General features: G+C 35.3%; 1 protein-coding gene across 3 annotated transcripts in view; it reads right to left on the reverse strand.

The window, feature by feature from the left end:
- UBR2 (ubiquitin protein ligase E3 component n-recognin 2) overlaps positions 1 to 24,538 on the reverse strand; it is a 59,874-nt gene that overhangs the window by 12,102 nt on the left and 23,234 nt on the right. Inside the window, exons 11-36 of one of the 3 annotated variants that reach the window (XM_049833453.1) lie at positions 23,866 to 23,964; positions 21,356 to 21,519; positions 21,169 to 21,268; positions 20,006 to 20,134; positions 19,057 to 19,240; positions 17,933 to 17,994; positions 17,007 to 17,117; positions 15,061 to 15,126; positions 13,565 to 13,687; positions 13,114 to 13,177; positions 12,689 to 12,813; positions 11,368 to 11,420; positions 10,969 to 11,071; positions 10,346 to 10,394; positions 9,813 to 9,967; positions 7,669 to 7,771; positions 6,803 to 6,912; positions 6,499 to 6,579; positions 5,542 to 5,723; positions 4,643 to 4,842; positions 3,688 to 3,781; positions 2,093 to 2,254; positions 1,633 to 1,730; positions 1,338 to 1,410; positions 373 to 521; positions 222 to 277 (exon numbers count right to left, since the gene is read on the reverse strand). In XM_049833453.1, coding sequence (XP_049689410.1) covers positions 222 to 277; positions 373 to 521; positions 1,338 to 1,410; positions 1,633 to 1,730; positions 2,093 to 2,254; positions 3,688 to 3,781; positions 4,643 to 4,842; positions 5,542 to 5,723; positions 6,499 to 6,579; positions 6,803 to 6,912; positions 7,669 to 7,771; positions 9,813 to 9,967; positions 10,346 to 10,394; positions 10,969 to 11,071; positions 11,368 to 11,420; positions 12,689 to 12,813; positions 13,114 to 13,177; positions 13,565 to 13,687; positions 15,061 to 15,126; positions 17,007 to 17,117; positions 17,933 to 17,994; positions 19,057 to 19,240; positions 20,006 to 20,134; positions 21,169 to 21,268; positions 21,356 to 21,519; positions 23,866 to 23,964 — 2,895 coding nt within the window. Of the gene's footprint in view, positions 1 to 221; positions 278 to 372; positions 522 to 1,337; positions 1,411 to 1,632; positions 1,731 to 2,092; positions 2,255 to 3,687; positions 3,782 to 4,642; positions 4,843 to 5,541; positions 5,724 to 6,498; positions 6,580 to 6,802; positions 6,913 to 7,668; positions 7,772 to 9,812; positions 9,968 to 10,345; positions 10,395 to 10,968; positions 11,072 to 11,367; positions 11,421 to 12,688; positions 12,814 to 13,113; positions 13,178 to 13,564; positions 13,688 to 14,525; positions 14,619 to 15,060; positions 15,127 to 17,006; positions 17,118 to 17,932; positions 17,995 to 19,056; positions 19,241 to 20,005; positions 20,135 to 21,168; positions 21,269 to 21,355; positions 21,520 to 23,865; positions 23,965 to 24,038; positions 24,138 to 24,538 lie in introns of those variants that run through there. The other 2 variants (XM_049833454.1, XM_049833455.1) reach the window with 2 other exon arrangements.

Below are 24,538 nucleotides of genomic sequence, written 5' to 3' on the forward strand. Positions count from 1 at the left end.
AACCCTGGCCTTACTGAACTATGCATTTATAGAAAAAAAAAAGTTTTGCTAGATTTAATTTTTAAATAGATTAATAATCAGATGCTGATTGACTAAAGAGTGAGATCCAACAAATAAAACCATCAAATAACTGTAAGTTAAAATTTAGATATTCTGCATTAAAGAAGCAGAATTCCTTTTTTTCCCACTGATTCAGAGAGGAATTGCTACTTGATCCTTACCTGTCGACAAGGTAAATGACCAAATAATGGTTTATCTTCATCAGCTAAAATTCGTTCTGGAAAAAAACAAAACCCCAAAATATTACAATGCCGTGAATTTAACTGAATTCTGAAATTCACATATACAGGAGCAAAACGAATACATTAGTACCTATAGTCTGTATCGTGTAAGCACAGCTTCCCCAGCACATTATAGGTACACGTGGATCTTCTTCATTTGGATGAACCTTCAAGCCTACTTTGTATGTTGCTGTACCAAAAGTTGTCAACATCTCTTTTATGCTCTCAGAATAAGGATTCCTGAAACAAAGAAAACAATATTAATAATTCATTGTTTTCTCCACTGGCAGCATAGTACTTTTAATGAAGAGCATTCACCCTGTAGCTGACACCTGGATTTTTAAATTTTAAGTGAGAACTCCAGTATCTTTCTTTGGATCTGGTATTCTGTAACCTCTTTTTTGGGACAGATACACTCCCAATTATTTTTTTATTATTTGACTGGAACCAACCTCATTTTTTAGTGTTAAGAATATCCAGTCTTCAAAGATACAGTTCAGGCTAAATTAAAAGAATTGTGTGTGACTGATAGCGAAATCTGTCATCAGCTGGGATAGGTGTCTTGCATTTTTGTGTGCAGCTGGAAGACAGATGTCTGTACCATGTAATGAATTTTTTTACTTTCTCCTCAAGTGAAGAAAGGGTAGACTCAAATGCAAACACACCGTAATAGCTGAAATTACATATTAACATACTCTCCACTTCACAGCCTTTCTTCATGTTGTACTTGTAGTGCTGAGCTATAATGATGAATCTTTCATCCAGTTACAAGTAATAGGGAAACAAAGCCTAACCCTGACATCAGAATTTATACAACTGCAGCATCTTCTCTGCACATCCACTTACCACATCCACCTCTGAAATTCTACTGCATTATTTAATATTTGTGGGTTGAACTTCAATACCTTCATAATAATAGGATCAACTTTTCTAATTAAAGCAAAATTAATGTATTTGCCTTAATTTTTGAGAACTTATAGCACAGAAGTCAAATTCAATTTTCACGTTACTACTTCATGATAATTTTTAATGATTTATTAAGATGTAAATACATACTTCGGTTTGAAATCTGGTCTAAATCCTTCAGGTAATTGCAGCTGATCCATTTTTTCTGAATTACCAGAATTGCCTGTACAAACAGGAAGTAGTAAAATACTGATTATTCATCTATACAAAATTTTTACGTTATAAAAAGGTGCAGGAGCACATCACCAGAAACTGAAATTCCAAGATGTTCTTGCCACTTTTTCCACCATCTCTCAACTCTACTGTGGTAGAGCCAAAATACTCGGTCTTTTCCATGAATATTATAACTTTTCACATACAAATATACACATTTCTTCAGACTTACTTGCACAGTCTTCATCTCGAAGTAAATACAGAGCTTTTATTTGCTGGGATATTGTTTTGATCCACTGAGTTAGGTTTGGTTGGCCTGAAAAGTCTAACCTGTCCAAAAATATAAACAGAATGCATAACATTAGTTTAAAACAAACTATATATGGAATTAGTATTTCATAGGCATTCCATGTTCTTCTGATTCTCAACAGGCTTTTTCTCTGCTGCCCATGTATTTCTCTATGTTCAGTTCTTTTCCAGCAGGTCCTACACTTTACTGTCCTTTCATACTTTAAACTCCACATTATACAATAACCAAGGAAGGTCCATAAACCAAAATAAGCAGGCAGGCAATCCATTTGACATTATCAAAACAGAAGAAAATAAACATTTTGAAAGGGGGTTTTGGAGTGTGGCTTGTTTGGGATTTTGTTTTTTTACATTTATTAAGGACATTTATAAAGCAAACAGACCTGTTAAACAAAACTCTTGGTGGAGGAAGCAGAGGAATAACAGTGTTGCTTAAGCATTCACAAAGTGGGCAAAGGAATTCACCATTTTCTACATCGTAACTTGTGTGTACTCGTAATCTTTGTTGTCTTCGTTGCTCTTTCGCTTGGACAGCATCAAAATACCTTTAGAAAAGAGCAAAGTAATAGTGGCAAATTATTAAAACATTACTTTAACATATAAATTCATGAATTCTCCTGAAGACACTGTTTTGCCATTTCCCAGATATACGTAAGAGAATTAGCTGAAGGAAAAAGCTCTACCCTCTGACTGATAAAGTATTACTAACTGCAGGCTATCCCCAGATTTTGGCAGCCAAAATCCCCCAAAGTGCTGAAGTTCAGTGGGCTGTTAAAATCACATTTAAGTCTGAACTTTAGCAATTTCCATTTAGGAAAAGAAGGGTAAGGGGAAGAGGTAAAGAGAAAGTTGAAGGGTTAAAAGAAAAAAAAAATCCTTCAGCTTTACATAAAATTTTAAGGGAGGTGCCATGAGCATTATCCGTGTGCACGTTCCATTACAGGCCACAACAGAGCCACAAATGGAAAAACTGGTGGCTGATCTCCGAATCCTGTATGAAAAGGAAGTGAATTCACTGCTTTGCTAAACATAACTGCTATTCCAGAAGCCTCTGGGATGGTTTAGAACATGCCCAACAATGACCCAAAAATGATCTGAATACAGGCATCTCGGGACATTTCCAGGAGTTACTGGCAACCACACAGGACTGTACATGAGCTACACAAGAAGATGAAGGACACATCTTCAGTGAGCAGTGATATCAAAGGCCACAAATGAAACCTGTGCATGGTTATGGCCACAGAATCTCTGGGAGCTCCTAACAATCTTCACACACAAGGCAGAATTTGAAATGAGGCGCTTCAGGAGCTATGCCAAGGACCAAAGCAAGTGCCTGCTCAAAGTCAGAGGCTTGAATGGTTTGCATTTGTTACATTGCGTTGGCATCACATAGCATTAAGCATGTTCATCCCCCTCTGAAAATAAAAGCATAACTGAAAAAGGTTTTATAAAAAAAAACTAAGGACAAAGGATAAAATTGAGTTTATGATGAAGATGAACCTGGACTAGACCGCAGATGTTTCTACTTTAAATTTAACATGATGGAGGAATTAAGAGTGCAAGGGTTGCACTTCATTTAGAACTTCAGTAGAAAGCGCAAGAAGCAGCAGGAACATGTCTATTACTGAATTGCAAAAAAAAGTCCCCCCAGATCCGAGCTTCAGTGTTCAGTGCACCACAGGGGATTACGCATAGGGATAAACAACCAAAGGGAATGAAAGCTGCCATGTGTGGCTTTGGATTCTTCCTCACCAAGATAACAGATAGTGAAAGAAAATTATTTTGAACATGTTTACAGTATTTATTACAATGTTTTCTGCTTTGTTTTCCCTCAACAGAAAGCTGTTTTAATCACTTAATGAAATTCCTTTTTAAGTTTACTACATGGTAGTAATTTTGCCATTAAAATTAGTGCCATTAGGCAAACTGATGGCATGACGTGCTATTTGGACTAAAAACTTTAAATATAGATTTTTACCTTTGCCAACAATGAGCATGCATAATATGTCCGCAGCTACCCGTGTGTGTTCCACATGACAGATCTGGGTGCATGAATAGTGGGTCATACTTGTCTGTATTTAAAGTAAAACAAAACAACTTTGAAATGACATTTATGAAAAAACTTAACTGCAGTTATATGTTATCACATTTACATTATTATTAAACTTTATCACAAAAGTATAATTCATTTGACGAAGCTTAAAACATATTATTAATCCACAATAACTTAAACTGTTTAGATCATTTATTGTGTCATTTTGTTTTGAGCGTATGTACTATACTTAGACTGCAAACCAAGCTTTCGGAGGTGCTGGGCCATGGTAAAAGTCCCCAAGATCTACTGACAATTTTGGTGGTTCAGTACCATTAAACAATGAGCCTAAGAACATTAAACTTCAGACTAAGAGCGCAAAATGATTCAGTGCAGAAATTTTCTGTGTTTGCATATTCAGAATCCAGAGAAACCTTTGTAACAATGCCACTGATCATTGTGATCTGTTTCACAAAGTTACCTAAATCCAAGCATTTTTTATTATTGCTAAGAGGCATTTCAGATCATATAACTGAGAGGAAGGAAACATGTATCTTGTGCTTTTACAGCACTACATCAACACCTCCTCTCTCTACAACGTTACAGGCGTAATTTAAGAACAAACACTTGTGATTTTAAAGCTTTTTTAACAGTTATAAATAATTTGTCATAAATGGCTGGCAGAACATTTAGATAATGCTTTGCAGGGATTTTACATTATTTAAACATACATTTCTACCTCACTAAAAACACGAGAGTTTTGCCACCGATTACCATGAAGTCATTCACAATTATACAGTTAACATAAGAAGGTGACGCCACTGTCTCAAAAGAAAGCATGCAGTTGTTACAGTGACCCTGACATTCATTAATATTAAGTACAACTATGAACACTACTTACCAGGGTCTGGAGTAATTTTGTTTCTATTTTTAGACAACACAGTTGATCGCTGAATAAATGCTGCCAAGACCATAGCCCTGCTGTCCACTTTAACTTCTTGTTCCTCCTGACACAATATACACATAACAACTTGTCTGTGTTCAGCTACTCTAGTTTGCTCTGGTCCCAAGGCTGTGAGTTTCGCATCTGAAATTACAGGGCTAGAATATTCAAAGAATACTAATGAGCAAATTATTTGAAAAACATTACGAATCAGATCATAATTGAAATGTGATTAATGAGCTTTCTAGCTTTATGACAAATGCTGACAAAAAATAGTTTCGGCATTTGTACAACAATTCCTGTGTCCCCAGAAACAGAACATATTTTCCAGAAAACATTCACATCCTCCCAATAGTATTACCCATTCCATTTTAACACAGAAACCATATCTGTGACCCTCCATCATCACCATCCCTTAAGTGCCTGACATAAATTCTGAAAACACTCTCCACTTCCCCACAAAATCATTAGCATGCTTCCATTCATATTTCCAGCTACAAGCAGATTTTCTTCCAGATCCTCAACAGACATATAATCAGCTATTTCCAATTTACTATGTTTAATAGCATAGTCTCTTCAGTATTATTAACAATTTACTGGATGATTTTATAAAAAAAAAAATATTTGCCTATGTTGAGAATTATGAGCATGGGACAAGGGAGGAATCAATATTTATCCCACCATATTGACAGAAAAGGAGGAGGAAAGCATTCAATTTACTGCTGCTTTTTTGGTCTCAAAAAACTTTATTAATAAGTTTTCCATCAAGACTGAAAAAACGCACTTTTTAAAGCAGTAACAATAGGACAATCTGATGCAAAAGTTAAAGGAAAAAAATTTAAACGAGATTCCTTTACCTGTTTTCATGTACTCCAGAGGTTGAAGTGTCTAGCTCCTCCAAAGTTTGCTGAAAGAGTTCTTTGTTTTCATTAATGAAGTGCCGTTGCATCTCAGACATCTGAGCCATGATCTTTTCCCTGCGCAATCTGGCAATCTCAGCTTTTCGCTTCCTTTCAGCTTTGTCTTTATCACGTGAACTCTGAAATTGTATTGTTCACTCAGTAATTTTTAAAATCTTGTTGCAACAGACAACTTATTTTAGCTACTGCTATGTGTACCTTGTACTAACCTCCAAACAATGAAAGTCTCATAAACAGACAAAATAAAAGTCTACCAAAAGGTTATTTTGTGCCTTCTTTTCTTTAGCTCATGTTCAATGCCAGGTAGAACTGCAGATTCAGAAGGGTATCTCTCCCCCTCAACCTTTAACTGTATTTTGTATTTGTCTTCCCTTTGAGCATTCGTAAGATAAAAAGGTAAGTGACAGGTCTTGTCTCTAGTGCTGCTCTTCTTCCATACTAGCTGTATTCCTAAACACACTACAGTGCTCCAAGGTCTTTGTGTAGTATCTAGAATGTCATGCCACGCTAAATGAATCAGCAGAGCTTATCTGGAATGATCTGCATGGTAAAAATGCATAGATACCATTTCTTCTAACAACTTTCCAAGGAGTCTTGAAATTATGGGAAGAGCAGAATCATTAAGTGCTGTGATCAGTACTACAAACAGTTCTAAGGAATAAACTTGCAAATTATTTGGAGACTACAATATATAAAGCAAAGAAAAATAGTCCAGGGATTCTCCCAATAGATCTTTCAAAAACAATGGGTTTGATCTATAAGCTGTGAGACAGAATTTCAGAAATAACTGATGTTTCCCATCTTTGGTTTACAGCTGCAATTAGAAATACAGTCCTTTGCTAGTCACAACCCAGACCTGTTCCAGATCAGATAACTGTTGCAGCTTGCTTTTACCTCCTCCATAATATTTCCTTCTGTCTCGGCCACAGGACTTGTAGAAGAGCTTTCTCGTAGTTTCTTAATAGTATTAAAAGTCTGTAAGAAAAAAACCCAACACTTAATTTGTTTGTGACATGTGAATATGACTGTGTATACAATAATGCTGGCCAGATAATGCACAGCGTTGGATTCCAGAAGAGGAAAAAAGTAGGTACAACAAATCAACATGGGAAATAAGGAAATCATCACAATATAATTAGGAAAGTTTCAAAAAAATCTTCTTTCCATGATTTTCTGCAGTTATATAGAATAGATTTACCTTCAATATCCATCTGATCATGTCCTTGTGCACTTCCAGATGAGGTGCATTTTGCAGTGTTTCTAGCATAGCTAGTATACTAGGGGAATTATTGGGTGCCTCTCCTGGTCCTGAGAAAGAATTACAACAATTGATAATACTGTTACCTCACAAACTAATCATTCACTAACATTAAAAGCAACAAAACCCAAAACCCAATACTTTTATATGTTCAGCTGCTGAAGAATTCCTTCAACAAATAGGTACAATATGTAACTTTCTCCCCCCTCACCCCCTCCCAAACATTTTCATGAATACCCTCTAAATCCTGAAAAATTAAAGGAAATAGTCTCAAAAGTCTTGCTTACTGACTATATTTTCTTACAAGACAAATGCACTCTATGTGCTCCCTGGCCATTTTCATCTTGGGAGCTTCCATACAGAACTTCCAATATTTTATTTCCTACCTATTTTAAATGGAAAAGTCTTAGCAATATTCTTGTCTTAGCAAATATAGAGGCACTAATCAGAAGATACAAAGGAGAGTCAAGATTACAAGACTATTTAAGAATGCAACTACAGTTTTTGCAATAGTAGCATCTGATCATGTACAGCAATCTTTGTTGAGACACTACTTAAAGATATTAAGAATCAGGTTTACTGGGAATTATTCACCTTTTGGATTTCTCCTCTAGAAAAGGCCTTTAGTATTGCTACTATCATATAATCTACACATATGTAAAGTGCGTATGTATAGTCAATTTGGTGAAATTTTGATGGATAAACAAATAAACTCTTTGGTAAATACTGTTTTGTAAGAATAAAATATGAGATACTGTCATTTTCAGTTATTTAAATTTGCTATACATTTGAAAAGAAAGGCATACTTGATATTTTCTGAGTGAAGGTAAATGTTACAACATTCTCCTCACTGAGATTCTCCAGATGCTGTTTTTCTTCTTGTAGTGCCATTCCAAGCAAATGCAAAACCTAGGTAAAAATGATATATTTTAGTTCTTCTTAAATAATTCATATAATCTCTTTATAGAGTTTTTCTATATAGTTTTTACTCATTGAAAGTCACTGTCATTAAAAGACAAGGAATTCATACAATAAAGTTACATAATGAGAATATATTTGAAGTTATTTCTATACACATAATTCCAAAGCTACATTACACAGGATTAACAGTATTTGTTTACAAATTCTTGAAACTTTGCCAGATAGTAAAAAATCACATTATACCACTTGTATCTTTCTGTTTGCTGTCCAGTCTAGTGAGTGACAAGTTGGTGCTTCTTAGCTTTCCCCCTAGCAACTGCATGTTATTATTGCAAGTCTCTGGACAGAAGCATGATGCACACTTTAAATCCTTTTTACATACAAAGTTTAACTAACAAAAAGTTAAAATTATTAAATTAAATTCATTCTAAAACTCTAGAAACACATTTTAAAATAATGTTAACTTTTACGTCAGTAAAAAGCTGTGATCTCCTTGAACTTAAAAATTGAAATTACCCTTTTTGGCACTAAAATAGTCTGAATGGCATTTTAAAGCTGAAATAGTTAAATCTTAGTGGTGAACTCTGACATGCTGAATCAACCACTTTTGCCACCCCACACAAATTTTCAGGATGCTCTAGACAAAAAAAGCATTACTGAATGCCTAGAATCAACACCAAAACCTGTGTAAGGAAAGGACAATCATTGGAAAATCTGTAGCAGAACTGGAATGCAACAGTCTAAGTATCTACAGAAAAAGTGGTAAACCCTGGTTTGAGTCTTGAAGTGGGGTTTTTTGTGGTTTGTTTTTTTTTAATTTGTTTTAAGAAGTAATAGTCAATTTTTCCTCAGTCTGTCACATCTGCCTAACAAGGCCTCATCCGATATGGGCCACCTCTTCCAGATGTCTCATATCAACCTTTGCATGGTGCTTCCAAGACGAGAGTAGCTGGCTAAGGAAAGATGCAGTCCAACTGCATGGCACCAGTGAATACAACATGCCATGAGTTTCTGAACAAGTCATAGGTCCCTAATGAATTGCACATTTTTGAGAACAACACAGAGCTACTCAAATGGCTAAGCATGCTTTAGTTCAGTTTCAAAAAAAGTAAAAATAAAAATAAAACCTTATTCTATGCAAACAGTTATACCAAAGCCTAGCATTCTCACAGTACCTAAATGTAACTACATACTTCAATTTTTGTTGTGATTTATAACACTGATATATTGTTGCATTTTCAAGTTTTTTTGTGTTATACAGAATTGCTTATGTTAATTTAAACTTAGCTATAAAAGGTAATATACACTCAGTAAGACTGAGTGTCAAAAAATTAATACGCAGTTTCAAAGCTGGGGTTTCACTGCAAAATGTTATTTAAAAATCCATCAATACTTTTGAAAAGTTTGGGGTTGGACACTAAACCAACAACCCTGACCAATATGAATAGGCTTTTGATAGCAGTTCACCACTTATCTCACCACACCCTAGAAAATGACCATCATGGACAACAAAATCTATAGTAACCCCCAAGTTTCTAAAGATCATTATAAATAGTGAGGAACAAACAGCTCAGTTCAGTTTCCCAAAGTTGATACATTTTCAAGTTAGAAAACTCTTTTCTGTACTTCTATGATTTTTTCTAAAGTGATTTAGCCTAAACTGAAAATAAGCAAAGGAACGTGAAGAAAAAGTCAATGTGCTTTACTTAATATGCAACAACTCAGATAAACTGGTTCTCTACCACAATAAACACTATTTCAACTGATTCAGGCAGAATTCTTCCCTCTCGTGTGCATCCCATTAGAAAGTCACCTCTGCCTTCCATCCACTTTTAAAAATAAATCGCATCGAAGGCAGAGGGGTTTCCCTAGTCTTGTATATCAGAAAACACCATTTATTTCTCATTCAGAGTATTCTGGATATATTAGATACCAAGTAACCAACACAAATCTATAAACCCATGTTAAAATGCTAAAATACACATTCCTTCCATTTAGCATAAGCATAATTTTAAACAAGGAAACATACCCTTTGCAGCATGGACTCTGACCAGGCATAGCCATTGTGTTCTACTGCCCATTGCAGTATAGTACCCATAATGCACAGCATGACATCAGATTGCAGAATATTAACCAGACTTGCAAAAAGTGGACAGAAAGGAGGAAGAGCTGGTGGTGGAAGTGCTGAAAGGGAAATTTGTGTGTTTGACATTTCAGCATCTCTAAAATTTGCAACACCCATACAGAATGTCTGACTTTCAAACAGTTAACAGCTTAAGCCAAGACAGTATACAGTTGCTTGATAAACAGTATTACAGATAACAGGCTGTATCATTCAACATGGCTTGCATGTAAGAGAAAAACCAAAGGAATAAGCTGTTCAGAAGGCTGGTTCCATGATGTATCGTATTTCTGTATATAACCAGGGAGACTTGAGGGAAATTGCTACATTTTCAACCAATTTCTGGCTAGCCCAAGAACAGGAGGCCAGTCTAAGTGCCAGGGCAATACACAGTTTATAGGTGCTTCCCTCTTCTCCCATCTTCTCTCAAAGAGAAATACCTGTATCTTCTCTGTTCTGTCTTTTCAGCTTTCTTTGTGCTTCCTCTGCCTGAAATATAAGAATGATGCCAATATTACTCAAAACCTGTACAAATATAAAACTAATAAAAGAGCATTCATGCTTTATTACATTGTTACTGATTTTTCCCCTTTTTCCCAGCCTTAAATAAAACAAGAAAGCTTCCATGTTTTTGCAGTTTGTCTTACATTCTACTTGTAAAGTAGGGCATGCATCTTCAAAATTAATCTTTCATCTTGAGTCAGCCTGGATTCTTTTTCTAGCATAAAATTTTAAGACAAGTCTGAGCTAAAATGGTAATTTCCATAAAGATAAGCAAAAATACAGATTGTTGAAATACTTCCAGTAAAATAAGATGTAAGAGAACCCACAGACAATTCTTGAAGGACCACTGATTTCAGCAGCTCTATACAGGGCACGGCATACGGTGGTACAAAAATCACTGCAAAGTCTAGGGCAAATTTTGTTAACATTCTCAAATAAGTTAACTTTTAAAAGCCAACTTTTAACCAGCTGATAATACTGCTTCACAGAATTAAGCTTTGGAAAAAAGCAAACCAAAAAAGACACAAAATAAAAACCAGAAAGTTAAATTACTAGTTACCTTTGATTGCTCTGCCCTTGAGAAGTGGTAGAAATATAGATTGAAGTTCCTCGCACATTCTGGTTTTAATTCATACAGCCCTCTGCCTGTTAATCCAGGTTTCCTACAAAAAAAAAAAAAAAAAAAAAACAAACCAAAAAACAAAAACCCAAACCAACAAACAACAAAACCAAACATGTTCATTGGTTATTAAGATCTGAGCATAAATGGTTAACAGCTAAAAAACACTGCTCGACAGGTATTCTAGAAATCAGATAAGTAACAGTATTAAGAATGATGCACATGAGTAAAGCCATGGGAAAACACCATGACCCAGCCCTCTTTCTTCTATCCTCTCATTTTCACAAATTTAGATATTCCATTTTTAAAGCTGAAATATTAGAATAAAGGGCAACATACTTGAAACACGCCACTTCTTCAATCACACTTTCCATTCCTGTCTCTCTGTTCTCCTACATTGAGTGAAAAGCACGACAGTGTGTTACTGTAGTTCTTGGGTTAAACACATTCAAATATCATATAAAACCAGATAAGCATGCAAAATGAATGTAGCACAAAGTCATTTTACCGGCTCTCAAGACAACACTAAAGCACGTAACATGAAAATACATTCAGAAATACCACCTCTGCAAAAAGTATTTTAAAAAATCATGCCATTTTAAATGCTTAATTTTTACTGGTCTTCCCTGTCATAATAAACTTGGATGTAACGGTAACAGAAGAAAACTCTAAGTTAGCTTACTCAGCTGTCTTAGGAATAGACAGTCAATATGTCTGGTTTCTAGGCCTTTAAAATTAAATAAATATAGGAAAGCTAAAAAGACACGTCACTGAAAAATGATAAAACAACCATAAAAGGCAGCAGGAGAAATCTGCCTAAATATGTAACACTACTTCATATACAAATTACCATTTCATATTCCCATCTCCTTCCTGCAATACATATTCAGGCGTGGGAAGAAGTATTTAAGACCGACAATACAATTTAGAACTCTAGCTTAAATCCTAGTTTGCTCTTTCATCCAACCTTAAATTATTTTTAAAAAATCATAATACTACCCTAGAATTTGAATTTTCAAATTGTTTAAAATACTTAGAACAATTATTTCAAAATTTATTATTAAAAGTACTACCAGTATAGTAAAAGATTAACTTTTGCATTTTGACTACCTTCAGAAATTATGTTTAAAAGACTACTTCAAAAACATTCTAAAGAAAAAAAAGCTTTGCTATCCTACAAAACCACTCATACCAGAATTCAGATGAATGCTTCTGTCCATGCAAATGAAGCATTTATGTTACACAAGCCATTACACTGTGTCTGATTCCATGTCTTTTCTATTATTGTTAGGCTTTAAAATATAACAGCTCATATTTCTGGATAGCTCCAACAACCCACTTCCATACCACTACTCAGGGTTTATAAGCAGACTGCAGAGACTGCCGGCCAGATGGCCTGATAAGAAACGGTATTAAAAAGAGAAAAGAGGTGAAGAAGCTCTCAGGCTCCTGCCTCTTTCATATGTTGTTTCTTTTTCTATAGCTCTTTCCTACCTTCTCCATGACAACTATTAATCTGTACTCATGCTAACCTTGCTCTTAGCATAATCATGCTGCTCCCATTCCACATTAAGTGGCATAAACTTGCGTAGAAAAATTTTCAGCAATCAGCCTTATAAAGTTGAAGTTACTTCCCCCCACTCCCACCCAAGTTACTTACATCTTCAGGTAATGCCTTTACCAATTCACTGTGAGCCATTGGCCTGATGCTCAGCTGATGGATGATCTCTCGTTTGATTTCATCTGTTGCATTTACCTGTCCTATTCCAGGACTGAATCTTTCACCTGTAAAAAGAAAATACAACATTTTTCTTAGGATTTTAAGCACTTATTTCTCTTCTTTTGCAACTTAAAGGAAAAGACTGGATAACAAGTCTTTTCTGTGAAATTTGGTGTTCACCCACCAGTGTTCAAAAATTCATTACATTCATCTAAGCTAGTTTCAAGACTTTTGTCCTAGGAGAGAAGTCAGAACTACAGGAAGTTCAAAATAGAACTGAACTTGAGATGACAATGAAGAATGCTCATTCCAGACCATTAAAGAGACTAAATTTTAAAAATTAATTAAATGTCTTCCAAACTTACCAACAATCATTATAATGAGGTATAGCATCTCTTCTATAAGAGTGTTATTTTGTTGAACAACATCCTGAATTAAAATAAACAAACAAAAAAAGAAGAATTTACGTTTTTCAATTAAGGGTAAAAGAATTATTCCATATGCTGAAAATATATTTTCAGTGCTTCAAAACATTGCCTGTTTTCACCCTTAGCACTCCCAAATTAAGCTATGCTGAAATGCAATCACAATTGCCTTAAACTTCTTAAACAATGCAAAAATTATGCAACAGTTTTTGAATTTACCAGTTTGACAGGTAAAAATATTTATGCATATTTCAAACTGGTCAAACTAAATTAAAATAGGATAGATTTTGCTTTTTTTTATCAAGAAATTGCACAGTCTCAGTACAACAGCATCTGATACACTTTCAAAAACAAAACTGCAGATTTTCTATTGCAGTAGTACATAAAATACCTTGTTAGTATTTTCTGTGCTAAATCTTTTGCCATAGTCTGGAGTACTAAATATCTGATAAAGTTCAAAGCGACTCAGCATTATCATCAAGAAGTGATTTGGATCCATCATAGACACACCTGTCTATTAAAGAAAAAAAATTATTATAAACAGAAAATAGATTGGGTGTTGTTATAGCATGTTTGTATATTCATATACAATGTTCACAGTATATTCTTTACGAAATTCATTCCTCTCTATCCTGGGCATGAAGATTTAGTTACTTAAGTTTACTCCTTTAGGACTCCAATAACACAACTGACAGCATGTTTGACAAGTAGGATCCTATGCTTTATCAATAATTTCTGATGTCCTTTTAAGTGTAAAATATTCAGGGTTATTCCTTCTATCTCAAATACTCTAAATAAAATTCAGTGAAAGACTTTTGGTTGGTTGGTTTTGTCTCTACAATCCTGTTCCTGCTGGCTCAACATTTAGAAGGCATAATATCACTAAGTATATAGCACGAAGATTTTAAAAACAAATTCCAGTCCTCAAAACAAAGACTGAAGACTTTAGCAAGACTTCCCAAACCTCCTGGAAAGAAGAATACTAACGTTTCAATGTAGCCACAAACATTTATTTCCATTTTAGAAAACTACTGGCCAAAGTTTTTTCTGTTTATTAAACAATGTATCTAAGCTAGCCAATAATAAATATTTGATGTTAATTTACTATTGCTAATGGGACCATCTTAAGGACAGAATAATTTCCAACAAAACTGAAGGATATCTACCCAAATGGGTATCTGCAGATGATCATTAAAAATTAGGGGCAGATCAATCCTCAAGGCAGTATGTCTGAAAGCAGAAGTAACTCAGAACATTTGCACCACATTGGGTATTGCTAACTCTAGGTAAGATTTGAGGGAGTTCCTGAGAAAAGATTTTGCTGTCTAGGTGAACTACGCACCCGGAGCTGCACATTTTAACTTTCATCACTCTCTGTGTAGGAGTAATGCATCAGACCTCTCTGTGTCAGAGCTAAGTAGACTGCCGGATTTGAAAAATCTCTTCTGAAGGGAAAAAAAATAAATTAAAAAAAATCACAAACTACTATATGGGGTTCCACTTTCTATCCAGCATTTTAGATGCCAACTTTGAAGGGAGGGAGAACAACAGATACACTGACTACATTACTGAAGACCATTACTCACACAAGTGCCAGTACAGCACAACCCATTAGTTAAAATATTATATTCTTGAAGATGTAGCATTACACATGTTACGCAGAAAATTCTGCACTTTCCACAGTATATTTAAAAAACAAGGATTACAACAACAGTATTTCCTTAACAAATTATCCTATAAAGACAAAGATACAATAAAAAATAAAAGTCCTGCCACAAAAATTGACTTTTCCCCTTGTCATTAAAAGGTTCTGATGGAGCTAAAAAAAAAATGTACACATATCCTGAAAATGCTTAATAAAAATGCAAACTTATACAATGTGGTTACCTGAAGCATTACTATGTCCTTGTCAAACATCTCCCTCCTGCACTTCACATTATGATAGTAATAAATCTGAAACAAAAAAACCCAAACCACAATAATTAACAAACATCATATTTAATCCAAACTTATTTTCATTCTGGAAAAATAAACTTTGTTACACAGTATTAGTAACAAAAATGAATCTGTCATTTGAAAAAATTTTAAAAATTTATTTGTATGCAAAAAGCATTTCTCTATAGCACAAAACAAGCATAGTTGCTGGCTGGGTTGTATTGATCTAATGTCTAGATTGCATACACTTAGAAGGAAAAATCTTGTGGACCTCTTTGGGCGTTTTAATGCATCTACTTGTTTCGCAATTAACTGTTCGAAATTCACAGGAGAGAAAGCCTTTGCATTTGCAGAAATGTTCTTTCTTTGTTCCATGAATTGCTCTTTAATTATCTGAGACATAATCTTTCAGGAATTGCCAGTTTCAGCAAAATGTTAATACTGTGATAGAACCATAGTTAACCCAAATCATCCTGGGAGTGAACTCAACAGCACTGCAGCAAGCAGCAGCAGCACTGCAATGACTGCATGGCACTGAAATGCAGGAAAGGTTGATTCTACCACAATTAAGGAAAAACAAAGAGGGCTGTCAAGTTCCTCCCTGGGACTAGGAACAATCTTCAGTGTGCTAAACTCTCCTCTAGAGACACACCATTTCTCAGCAGAATTACATGGAAGACAGCTAGCTAGGCATGCCTTCCCTCTCTTCCCCACACTAATAATCCACACATATACATGCCCATTCCAATCTTCTGGGAAAACACCCAAAAGGAGCTGGCTGAACATAGAAAGAGTAAGGACTTCCAGACTGTAGGAGCCGTATTACCTAAACTAAAGCAGGCTCTTAACTTCAAGATGCTGACAGCCAGGGGAAATTAACAGAGAGACTTATTTCTCCATCAAAAGCTATGCTGAAATTTCAGATTTGATGTGTGTCTACAGCAATATGGGTGCTGTTATAATCGTACATAACTAGAGCTCCTTTTGCTTTAATAATGACAATAAAGGACATCACCTTATAAAAATCCTTCAAGTTAAGAGGTAAGAAGTGTCAGAATACAGTACGTTTGAGCAGCTTAATTCAACCTCCTGGTACACATGCATTGCAAATATCTAGTGAAAGTGGGGGCTTGCGGGAAGGAAAGAAGTTTCTTGCAAATAAATCAAGTTAACACATCACAGAACTAAATCCTACTTCTGTTGTAACCTATGTCTTGCTGAAAAAATCACTTCAGATGATCACCCTGGTGGGTGGCACTGACACCACAGCACCTGTTTTATAGCTGTTAAGCTTGAAACACCTAAGACCTAATTTGTACAAACAGAGAGAACATAAGTTTAGAGATGGATGGAGCTAGTCTCCAGAAAGAAGTATGAGAGATAAAAGCCAAGAAACACTCAGTTCTACACTGGTTCTAATGCTTTTGCGTGGTCTTCAGATTTCAATTAATTTATAAACATAAATAGCAATAATATCTTAACAGCGCGTATTTTTATATTTGAGACACTTTTATGTGAAGGTGATGAATGAATTACCAAATATGCACAGATCTAATTCTCCACTTCACGCTACTTTTGGACAGTATACAATAAAAAGGCTAGCAGTCATTAACTGCATTATACTAAAACATCTTTATGCATAGAGCATTAAGTTCACTGAGCACTGTAGCAGTCCTGAAACAAAAAAGCAACTTCTGACTAAGAAATCAAAGAGCACTTTAAAAGCAAACATACTCAAATGATGTGAGTGCTGATAAAAATGCCTACCTTGCATTGCCTTCTGTAAGATTTACGTAAGTGAAATTTGAAATCAATACAGAAAGGAGAGGTTTTGAGGTCCAAAATTATCTTGGAGGAGTTAGCAGAAAACAGTGATTCTACAGCTACTGTCTACTTACCTGATTAACAAGAGAGAACCCATTTCTTCTCCACATCCCTGCATGTACTTGGGCACATAGGACTAGGCATCGTAGAGGATGTTCGATTAACATAGGTGGGCTAAGTTCACTCTGCATTAAGAAAATGCAGTATTTTGATATATACAGAGAAAATAAAAGAAAATGGGACTGAGATGAAGGAGGATGGTATCTGTAATCATGAAAATATTTGGGCAATACAAAAGAGAAGCAAATCCAACACACATATTACAAAAGTTCGATAAGCCTATTCACAATCTATTCAATTGTTGTTAACCAACCTTACATTCTGTCTTTGCTCCACAGAAATACTCCGCAAGGGCTTTAATTTATTCTTAAAGACAGTAGGTTTCGTATTTTAAAACATCAACACCATCAATTTAATAACATCATCATTTGTTTTCTTTCACTCAAAGGTTAAGTACTACTACTTTCAAAAGACACTGAGATTTCTTCTCCCAGTTATGTTTTCTCCTCTTTTAATTTATCTTACTGTTTTTAACTTCTTCTTAAAGAAATAGCATATCAATAAGAACATGCAGGAAGCAAGAAACAGTTGGGGAAGAAAATTAGAAACTAGGCTAAGGAGAAGGTATCAGATTCTGCCAGGAGATCCTAGAAACAGTTTCCTCTACAAAAAGAAGGTAATGCATGAAGAACAAAATACAAAACTTAAGCCTGAGTCTTAAGGTATTTAAGAGAGCAATACTGATTGCTTATGCTCCAGTCATGAATATCTAGATATTAATCTTTTAAGAGGTAATTTTATCTACTGAAGACAGTCTCTCTGAACAGAATTCATAGCAAAAACGTACTTTGTTTTATTTAATAATATCCTACAATTACTTGACCTATTTCATGTTCAGCATTAATTATATTTAATTAATATGCTATATGTAATTACATACCAGGGGTAGCAGCTCTGGAAACTTATATGCCACTTCAGTTTTACTCAGCAAAACGTGCAAGCCTACATAAATACATGAAACACATACATAATTACACACAATATTTTATACAATTCAAATCGGAAAAAAAAGGTCATCTAATTTACTATTGGACCATTTTCTGGACACAGCTACAAGTAAGTCTGCAGATTTATCACCCTGGAGCTAGAGCTACACAGCTATCTCCTGAAGAGACATGTTACAAAGCATACATTTTAGGAAAATTAAAATTTTCCCATTGTATCTGTATAAAACTTGCAGTACAAGTGAGATTTTTGCCTTTTTTTTTTCACTCTGTCATGCCCCTCAGCAACAGCCAAGAGTCCTTGGTCTATCAGGACAAATTATCAACAACAGATACCTCATCCTTCCTATCAGTCCTTTGAGGTTTATAAAATACCTCAGGAACTATAGCGAGACCCCTACAAAATACATAAGGGTTTTCTGGTTTGCTTTGTTTTAAAGCTACAAGAGTTTTGCTTAAAGATTCAAACATTCCAAGTTATATGACACTGAGCTGCATAGTATTTTACCTAAGAATTACCTTTTTCACTTCCTTACCTGTGAATGTTTTTCATCATATGACTTTCTGATTCTGTAAACTAAAATTCATCAACCTTTTTTCAACATAGCTGCTGAATAAAATAGGCACAATATAAAGAGAAAGACGTAACTTAATTTTCTGGTGACACATCTGTTTGATAAATCTGTTCTCTAACAGAATGTTGATTAGTCTATTCAATCTGACAGCTAAACATATTTTAAAACAGGCAAGTACAGTCCACACTTTGTTGCATTTCTTTTGCATCACTCAAGTGGCAAAAGCAGCAGTAACTGCCTACAACACACCTCACGGACAAATCCAGAGGCATGAGACAATCTTCCCCCAAGCCTGAAACAATAACAATTTCTCCAATGCTTGGCAACATTTTGCCTAGAGGCTATCAAACAAGCTAGAAAATGGCCAAAATGCATCCTATTCAGGCTTTAAACAACTGTTGTGTGGTTCATTATGTACACACATACACAAATTGCATTTATACAATATTTTTCATTTCCTGAAATATTTTTTAACTGGTTCATACCTGCAAGTAAACGAGAAACTGGGAGATGAATGCTAACTTTTTCCTGAGAAACACAGTATCTGATGGTCTCAACTGAATGTCCACACATACTGAGAACAATAGGCTGTTCTCCATCAGTAAAACCACTATGACACTGCATCAACACTGTCAGGCATTTCTTATAAGCTTCAATTAACACTTTTTCCTAGAAGAGAGATCACAGTTTACAAAGATTATGAAAAAAAACCAGAGCTCTGCAAAATAATACAGCCAATGTAAAAAAAGTCTAACGGGTTTGGGGGTTTTACCTTTATTAACAGTCCTGCAAAATTAAGATAAGGAATCCAACAACAGGAGCTGAATTAAGGGAGACACAGACTGCGAAACTTATACCAGTGTGTCTGATTAGAAAAACACCCACTGGCATTTTTTTTTTCCTGTAACTAATATTATGGGAACTTTCTGAGCAATGATCACGCTAGGCTGGTAAAACCTGCACATTAACTAACAGTGACAGATTAAAGCCAGCATGAATATTCAAATATTCTAGGATCACTTGTTCCACAGCCATATTTTACCATGCTTAAGTTCTGTTCTCCTAAAGTTTGAAACACTTATGGAGTAGAAACCAATTTATAATCAGGCAGCATTTGGTAGGTCCAGGGCCTTCTCCTCTATTCCCTCTTCTCAGAAAATTATAACCCAAACGTGTTGTGAAGATCACAACTTTCAGATGTGTGATAGAACTCCCTGCATGATTTTTTAAAAGGCTTAACCACATTCTTATGAACTGGTCAGTTCAAGGCATAAAAGATGTGTTTAAATACAGGAAAGATTTGCATTTGCTCAGAGAAGACGATCTTGGCTTATGGTGCAGTTATGTGTTTAGGTCAACTGTTACACATATTAATGTTTGGGTTTCTTCTCCGTTCACATATTCACATGGAAAAACAATTCAGAAGGAACTTACATCTAACCCACACCAGTCCTGAATCATTGAAATAACAAGTGTTAATTTCATCTGCAATGTAAATGCTGCTTCCCATTCTGGTTCCATTTCTATGTGTTGTCCTACTTGACGAGTTATTGGATCCATACCCTGTAACAAAAAGAATTATGCACTTCAACAATATATCACTGAAATACATTGACAACATTAGTGTAAGTGTGAGACAGTGGTTACCTGTCCTTATAATAAATATATTGTTGCTACAACAGGAAAAAAGTAGTTTGGGACCATCTGAAAAGGAATTACACACATCAAAATAATAACAAGAAAATGAAACAGGAATTGATAGAGAAGAATACTGGGACAATAAAGGTTTTGGATGAGCTCTATTTATTATTAACACCTGTAGAGATTTCAGTATTCCGAGCAGTACAACAACATTTGCATACATACATTATCTTACATACCCATTTTGGTTTTGAATGTATTTTCTAGGGATGTGCTATTAAATGCAGTTAAGCACCCTAAAGACTGGGTACTACAGTACATAATCGGCTCTTGGCATAAGAAGAAAAAAACCCAGCATGATCTGAGGATTACAATATATTCAAAATACTATCATAAAAAGACTAACAAAAGTACTGAGAAAGGTATGCTACTGGAGTACTGAAAAATGGAAGTGATTCTGATTTGTCCTTGTAAAAGCTGCATTGCTTTTAAAATACTCCTCTTAAGGTAACATAGCACCTTAAAAAGGTGCTGGGGAAAAAAACTACAGCAAAGAGGTCTATTTGTTTGTCAGGAACTATATATTCCTCAATACAAGGAGCAACTGCTGACACAAGCAGTAACTGGAGCTCTTGCTAAGAGGGAAAGTTGCTTAAGATGGACCAGATTTCACTCACACAATTAATTGTGTCTTGTCTGCCTCTACAACTGCAAAATATGCCCCAAATGACATTTTTCTTTTTGAACCACTCTTCCTTTTTACTGTCCTCTACAACAAACCAGATTTAAAAAAAATTCGGTGAGATGCTATGTTTCAGGAACATGACAACTCCAAAAGTTATACTGTACTGAAGGTATAAAAGGGAGAGTACATTAAATTTCCTCCATTTTTATATCATGATAGCTAACTTCCTGCTTTAATTTTGCAGAATTTTATAATTCACAAACTTACATACCTGCATACATTTGAGTAATTCTAAGAAGGCATCAAAACCCTCTAGGAACTTGTGCCTCAATTCATCTGACCACTCAGTTGGCTTACTTATCAACACATACCTGGGTACATTAGAAAAAGATGCAAGGGTTAATTTTTTTCCCCCCCCTCCTCACTTGATCAAATCAGGATATAGTTAATATACTTACTTGAGATCCAAAATAAGGCTCTGAACACGCCTGAATTTGAAAGCCTGCAGAGCAGTGTAACGTTCAAACTGAAACCTGCCTTGGATGTCACGGTGCCTTAAGTGGTCCATAAAAGTTTTGATGATAGTGGTCATGAGATTTTCTTCTGTTATTAGCATTCGAGCCTATGCCAAAGTACATTGAAATTTGCTGTAATTAACAGACACAGCTAACAAGAGTTTCACACTGCACCATGAAGTTTATAAAAAACATTATTTTTTTATCCAAAGTAGTTACATCAATAATTAAAGTGGAAGAACATATTGAAAGCCAATCTTCCAAACAGTCACAGAAGAAAAAAAAGTCATCTAGCCAGAAATTATCATAATCCAGATCTCTTTCTTCAGATCCCTTCTGTATAGAAGTTTGACTACAGTTAGGCTCCTACTGACCTATATAATTATGGCACAAGACATATATTATTATGTGTCTTATAATTAACTTGTACCTCCCTTTAAGTATGTGTTGTCTCCTCTCATATAATTTTAAGTATGAGCCCTTTAGGGGAGTGACAGCTCTTCTGTTTTCTGTTCACAAACTGTCAAGTGCTGTGGTGAACAGAGTGTCTTCTGAACTGCTAAGGAACTGTATAGTGCAATTTCCACATGGAAATTATGTGAAATGACTTACGATTCCCCTCAAGGGCTACTGCGTATATCCATGTGTTGTAGGAAACAAATCAACAGGCATCACGAAGTCTGACAAAGATCATCTTCCATACCGAACCTAACCCAACCCCACAACAGAGTAAGGGGCACTAAGAAGTTACTGCCATCGTGTACTTGTGAGCTCTTCCAGAGCTCCCCCATTCTGTTAGTTCTCCAAGATAAATGAGATGAGTCTTGCAGTTCTCAGATTTCATGAGGATTTTATGATGTGGCTGGTAGTTTTAAGAAGATTGGCTGCTCTGATCTACCTCAACAACACTGTGGTTGTCGACTAGATTTTCTGGGTTCTACAGTTGCTAATGATACTCCAAAATACAGTTTCTAAAATGCTACTGGAGGGAGGGAGGGAATCTAATGGTTAACATTCTCCCACTCAAAATAACCAACCACCTATCTTCCCTCAAACCAAAAAGCCTCAGTTACTTGAGAGCCCAAACTCTGAAATTACTAAGATCAGTTTGAAAATGTTACTGGTGGGCAGTGGGGTGGTTTTACACTCTTCAAATTATTAATTCAGTTAAGAATGAATGGCTCTAAATATATAAAAAATAATCCTTAATTCATATGGTAAGAGCTTATCATAATTACTTTCATGTCATCAGTCTATTCTATCTTTCTATAAAACAGTCAAAACCAATTTGCTTTACTTTTTTTCCATGCTTTTGAAACAGAAAACATATAAAAGGGACACTGCAATTATTCTCCTCTAAGGAAATGTTTGAAATTCCTTTAAAAAAAAAAAGTATTAATACACATATTCCACCAGCCCATCTGCCAAAGGAAAAATAATACCATAACCATTTGAATAATATTAGTTAGTTGGTTAAGTCTAACTCTAAGTCTGAATATTGGCAACACTCTTATTGACAGCATCAAAATTAAAAGTAGTAACACAATATTGCCCTGAACCATGGAAACAAAATCCTGAAGTCTTGTTGAACTCCCATGAATAACATCCACCCCTAGGAAACTGAAAAACAACTTTGCTCAGTATCATAACTGCCATGCTACTATCGAATTTTAGAGCTCAATTAAGCTGATTCAATCTGGAAGGATGCAGAAGCATTCACTTTTCAAACAATTCTGACTATGAAATTCAGACTATTATTTCCAGTAGAGCTCCAAAGTTTAATTTGTCTAGTTCATAATATAAGCAAAGACAGACTTATTTTGAGACTGGACCAAAAAAAGCCGTTTCCCAAACAAGCATAAGCTTGTGAAAGACCAGCAGAGTTAGTAAGCTGGAAGAAGTAACAGTGCCTGAAGCACTATAACAAAAATTAACTGGAAACCTGAAAGCAGGCATCGTCTGAGTCTAGAAGTACCAAGGAAGTAGGGAATATCATGAGACAATTCTTGCTTGCACTTGTGTTGATTGGAAAATTAACATAAAGTGGATCATTTATAAAACTTCACCAGAACGATATGCTCTGAAACTGTGATATGCAAACCGTCATGTAGATTTCTACAAACAGTAACTGTGGCTCAGTATGATGAGGAATTTAAATGTTATGTGTGTGTCTAAATAAACATTTAAGTACATTTCTAAAAAAAGTAAAAGATAAATGTAAAAAGAAAAAACAAAAATACCCAGCCCACTCTGGGAAGTCAGACTCAAACTTTGCAATGCTGAACGCTTTAACTCCTAAACCCACAGCAATGTTTGTAAACAGTCTGACTGCTGTGCAGCAGCAGTGCCCTGCATTTCCACAGTAATGTTAAAGAAATCCGCAGTCTTGATTCAAGAACCTTGAGTGGCTTTTAACAGATAAAGATTTCCTTTTTTGGTCTTTTAGTACTTACAAGAGAAGGCACTGTGAATATCTGTATCGAGAGGTCAGCAATTGAGAACTCTCTGTCGTGGTCATCTTTCATAAAATCACTCTGCAATCGCTCATAGTTCTATTAAGAAGGAGGCAAAAAAAGGCAAGGAGTGCCAACTATCAGTTTTTAAAAGAAAGACAGGCACTACTCACCAGAGTAGGTACAGTGAAGAGTTGGACAGACAGAGCAGCCACCGATACTGCCCGTTCGTGATCATCCTCCATATAATCTCTCTGCAACTGCCGGTAATTCTAAACAACAAGGGGAAATTCACCTCTAATCCACACTGACCTGATTTTTTAATTTAAATGTCTGCTCTGGGAGACTTTAATGCCATGAAAAAGGGAAGAGTAGCTCTTATGGATTATTATATAGGTATTTTGTACAAAGAACATGACAACTTAATCTGCTCATACGTGAGATCTACTCACTCATTTTCACAATAAAGGCTAGTATGTTATTTTCTACTCAGAAAAGTTATTTGTCTTCAGCAGAGTGAGCAGAATTTTGAAGTGCTGATTTAAAGCACTTCAAATACTAGTTACTGCAGAAATACTAATCAGCATAACTGAATTTCAGCGCTATTTCTGAGTAGTGCTGTAATAGCTTACACCTCAACAATGAGAAGCGATTAGCTCTTAAGTGATAGCCT

The sequence above is a fragment of the Accipiter gentilis genome, chromosome 30 (genome assembly GCF_929443795.1).
Source record: "Accipiter gentilis chromosome 30, bAccGen1.1, whole genome shotgun sequence".
NCBI classification, from domain to species: domain Eukaryota; kingdom Metazoa; phylum Chordata; class Aves; order Accipitriformes; family Accipitridae; genus Astur; species Astur gentilis.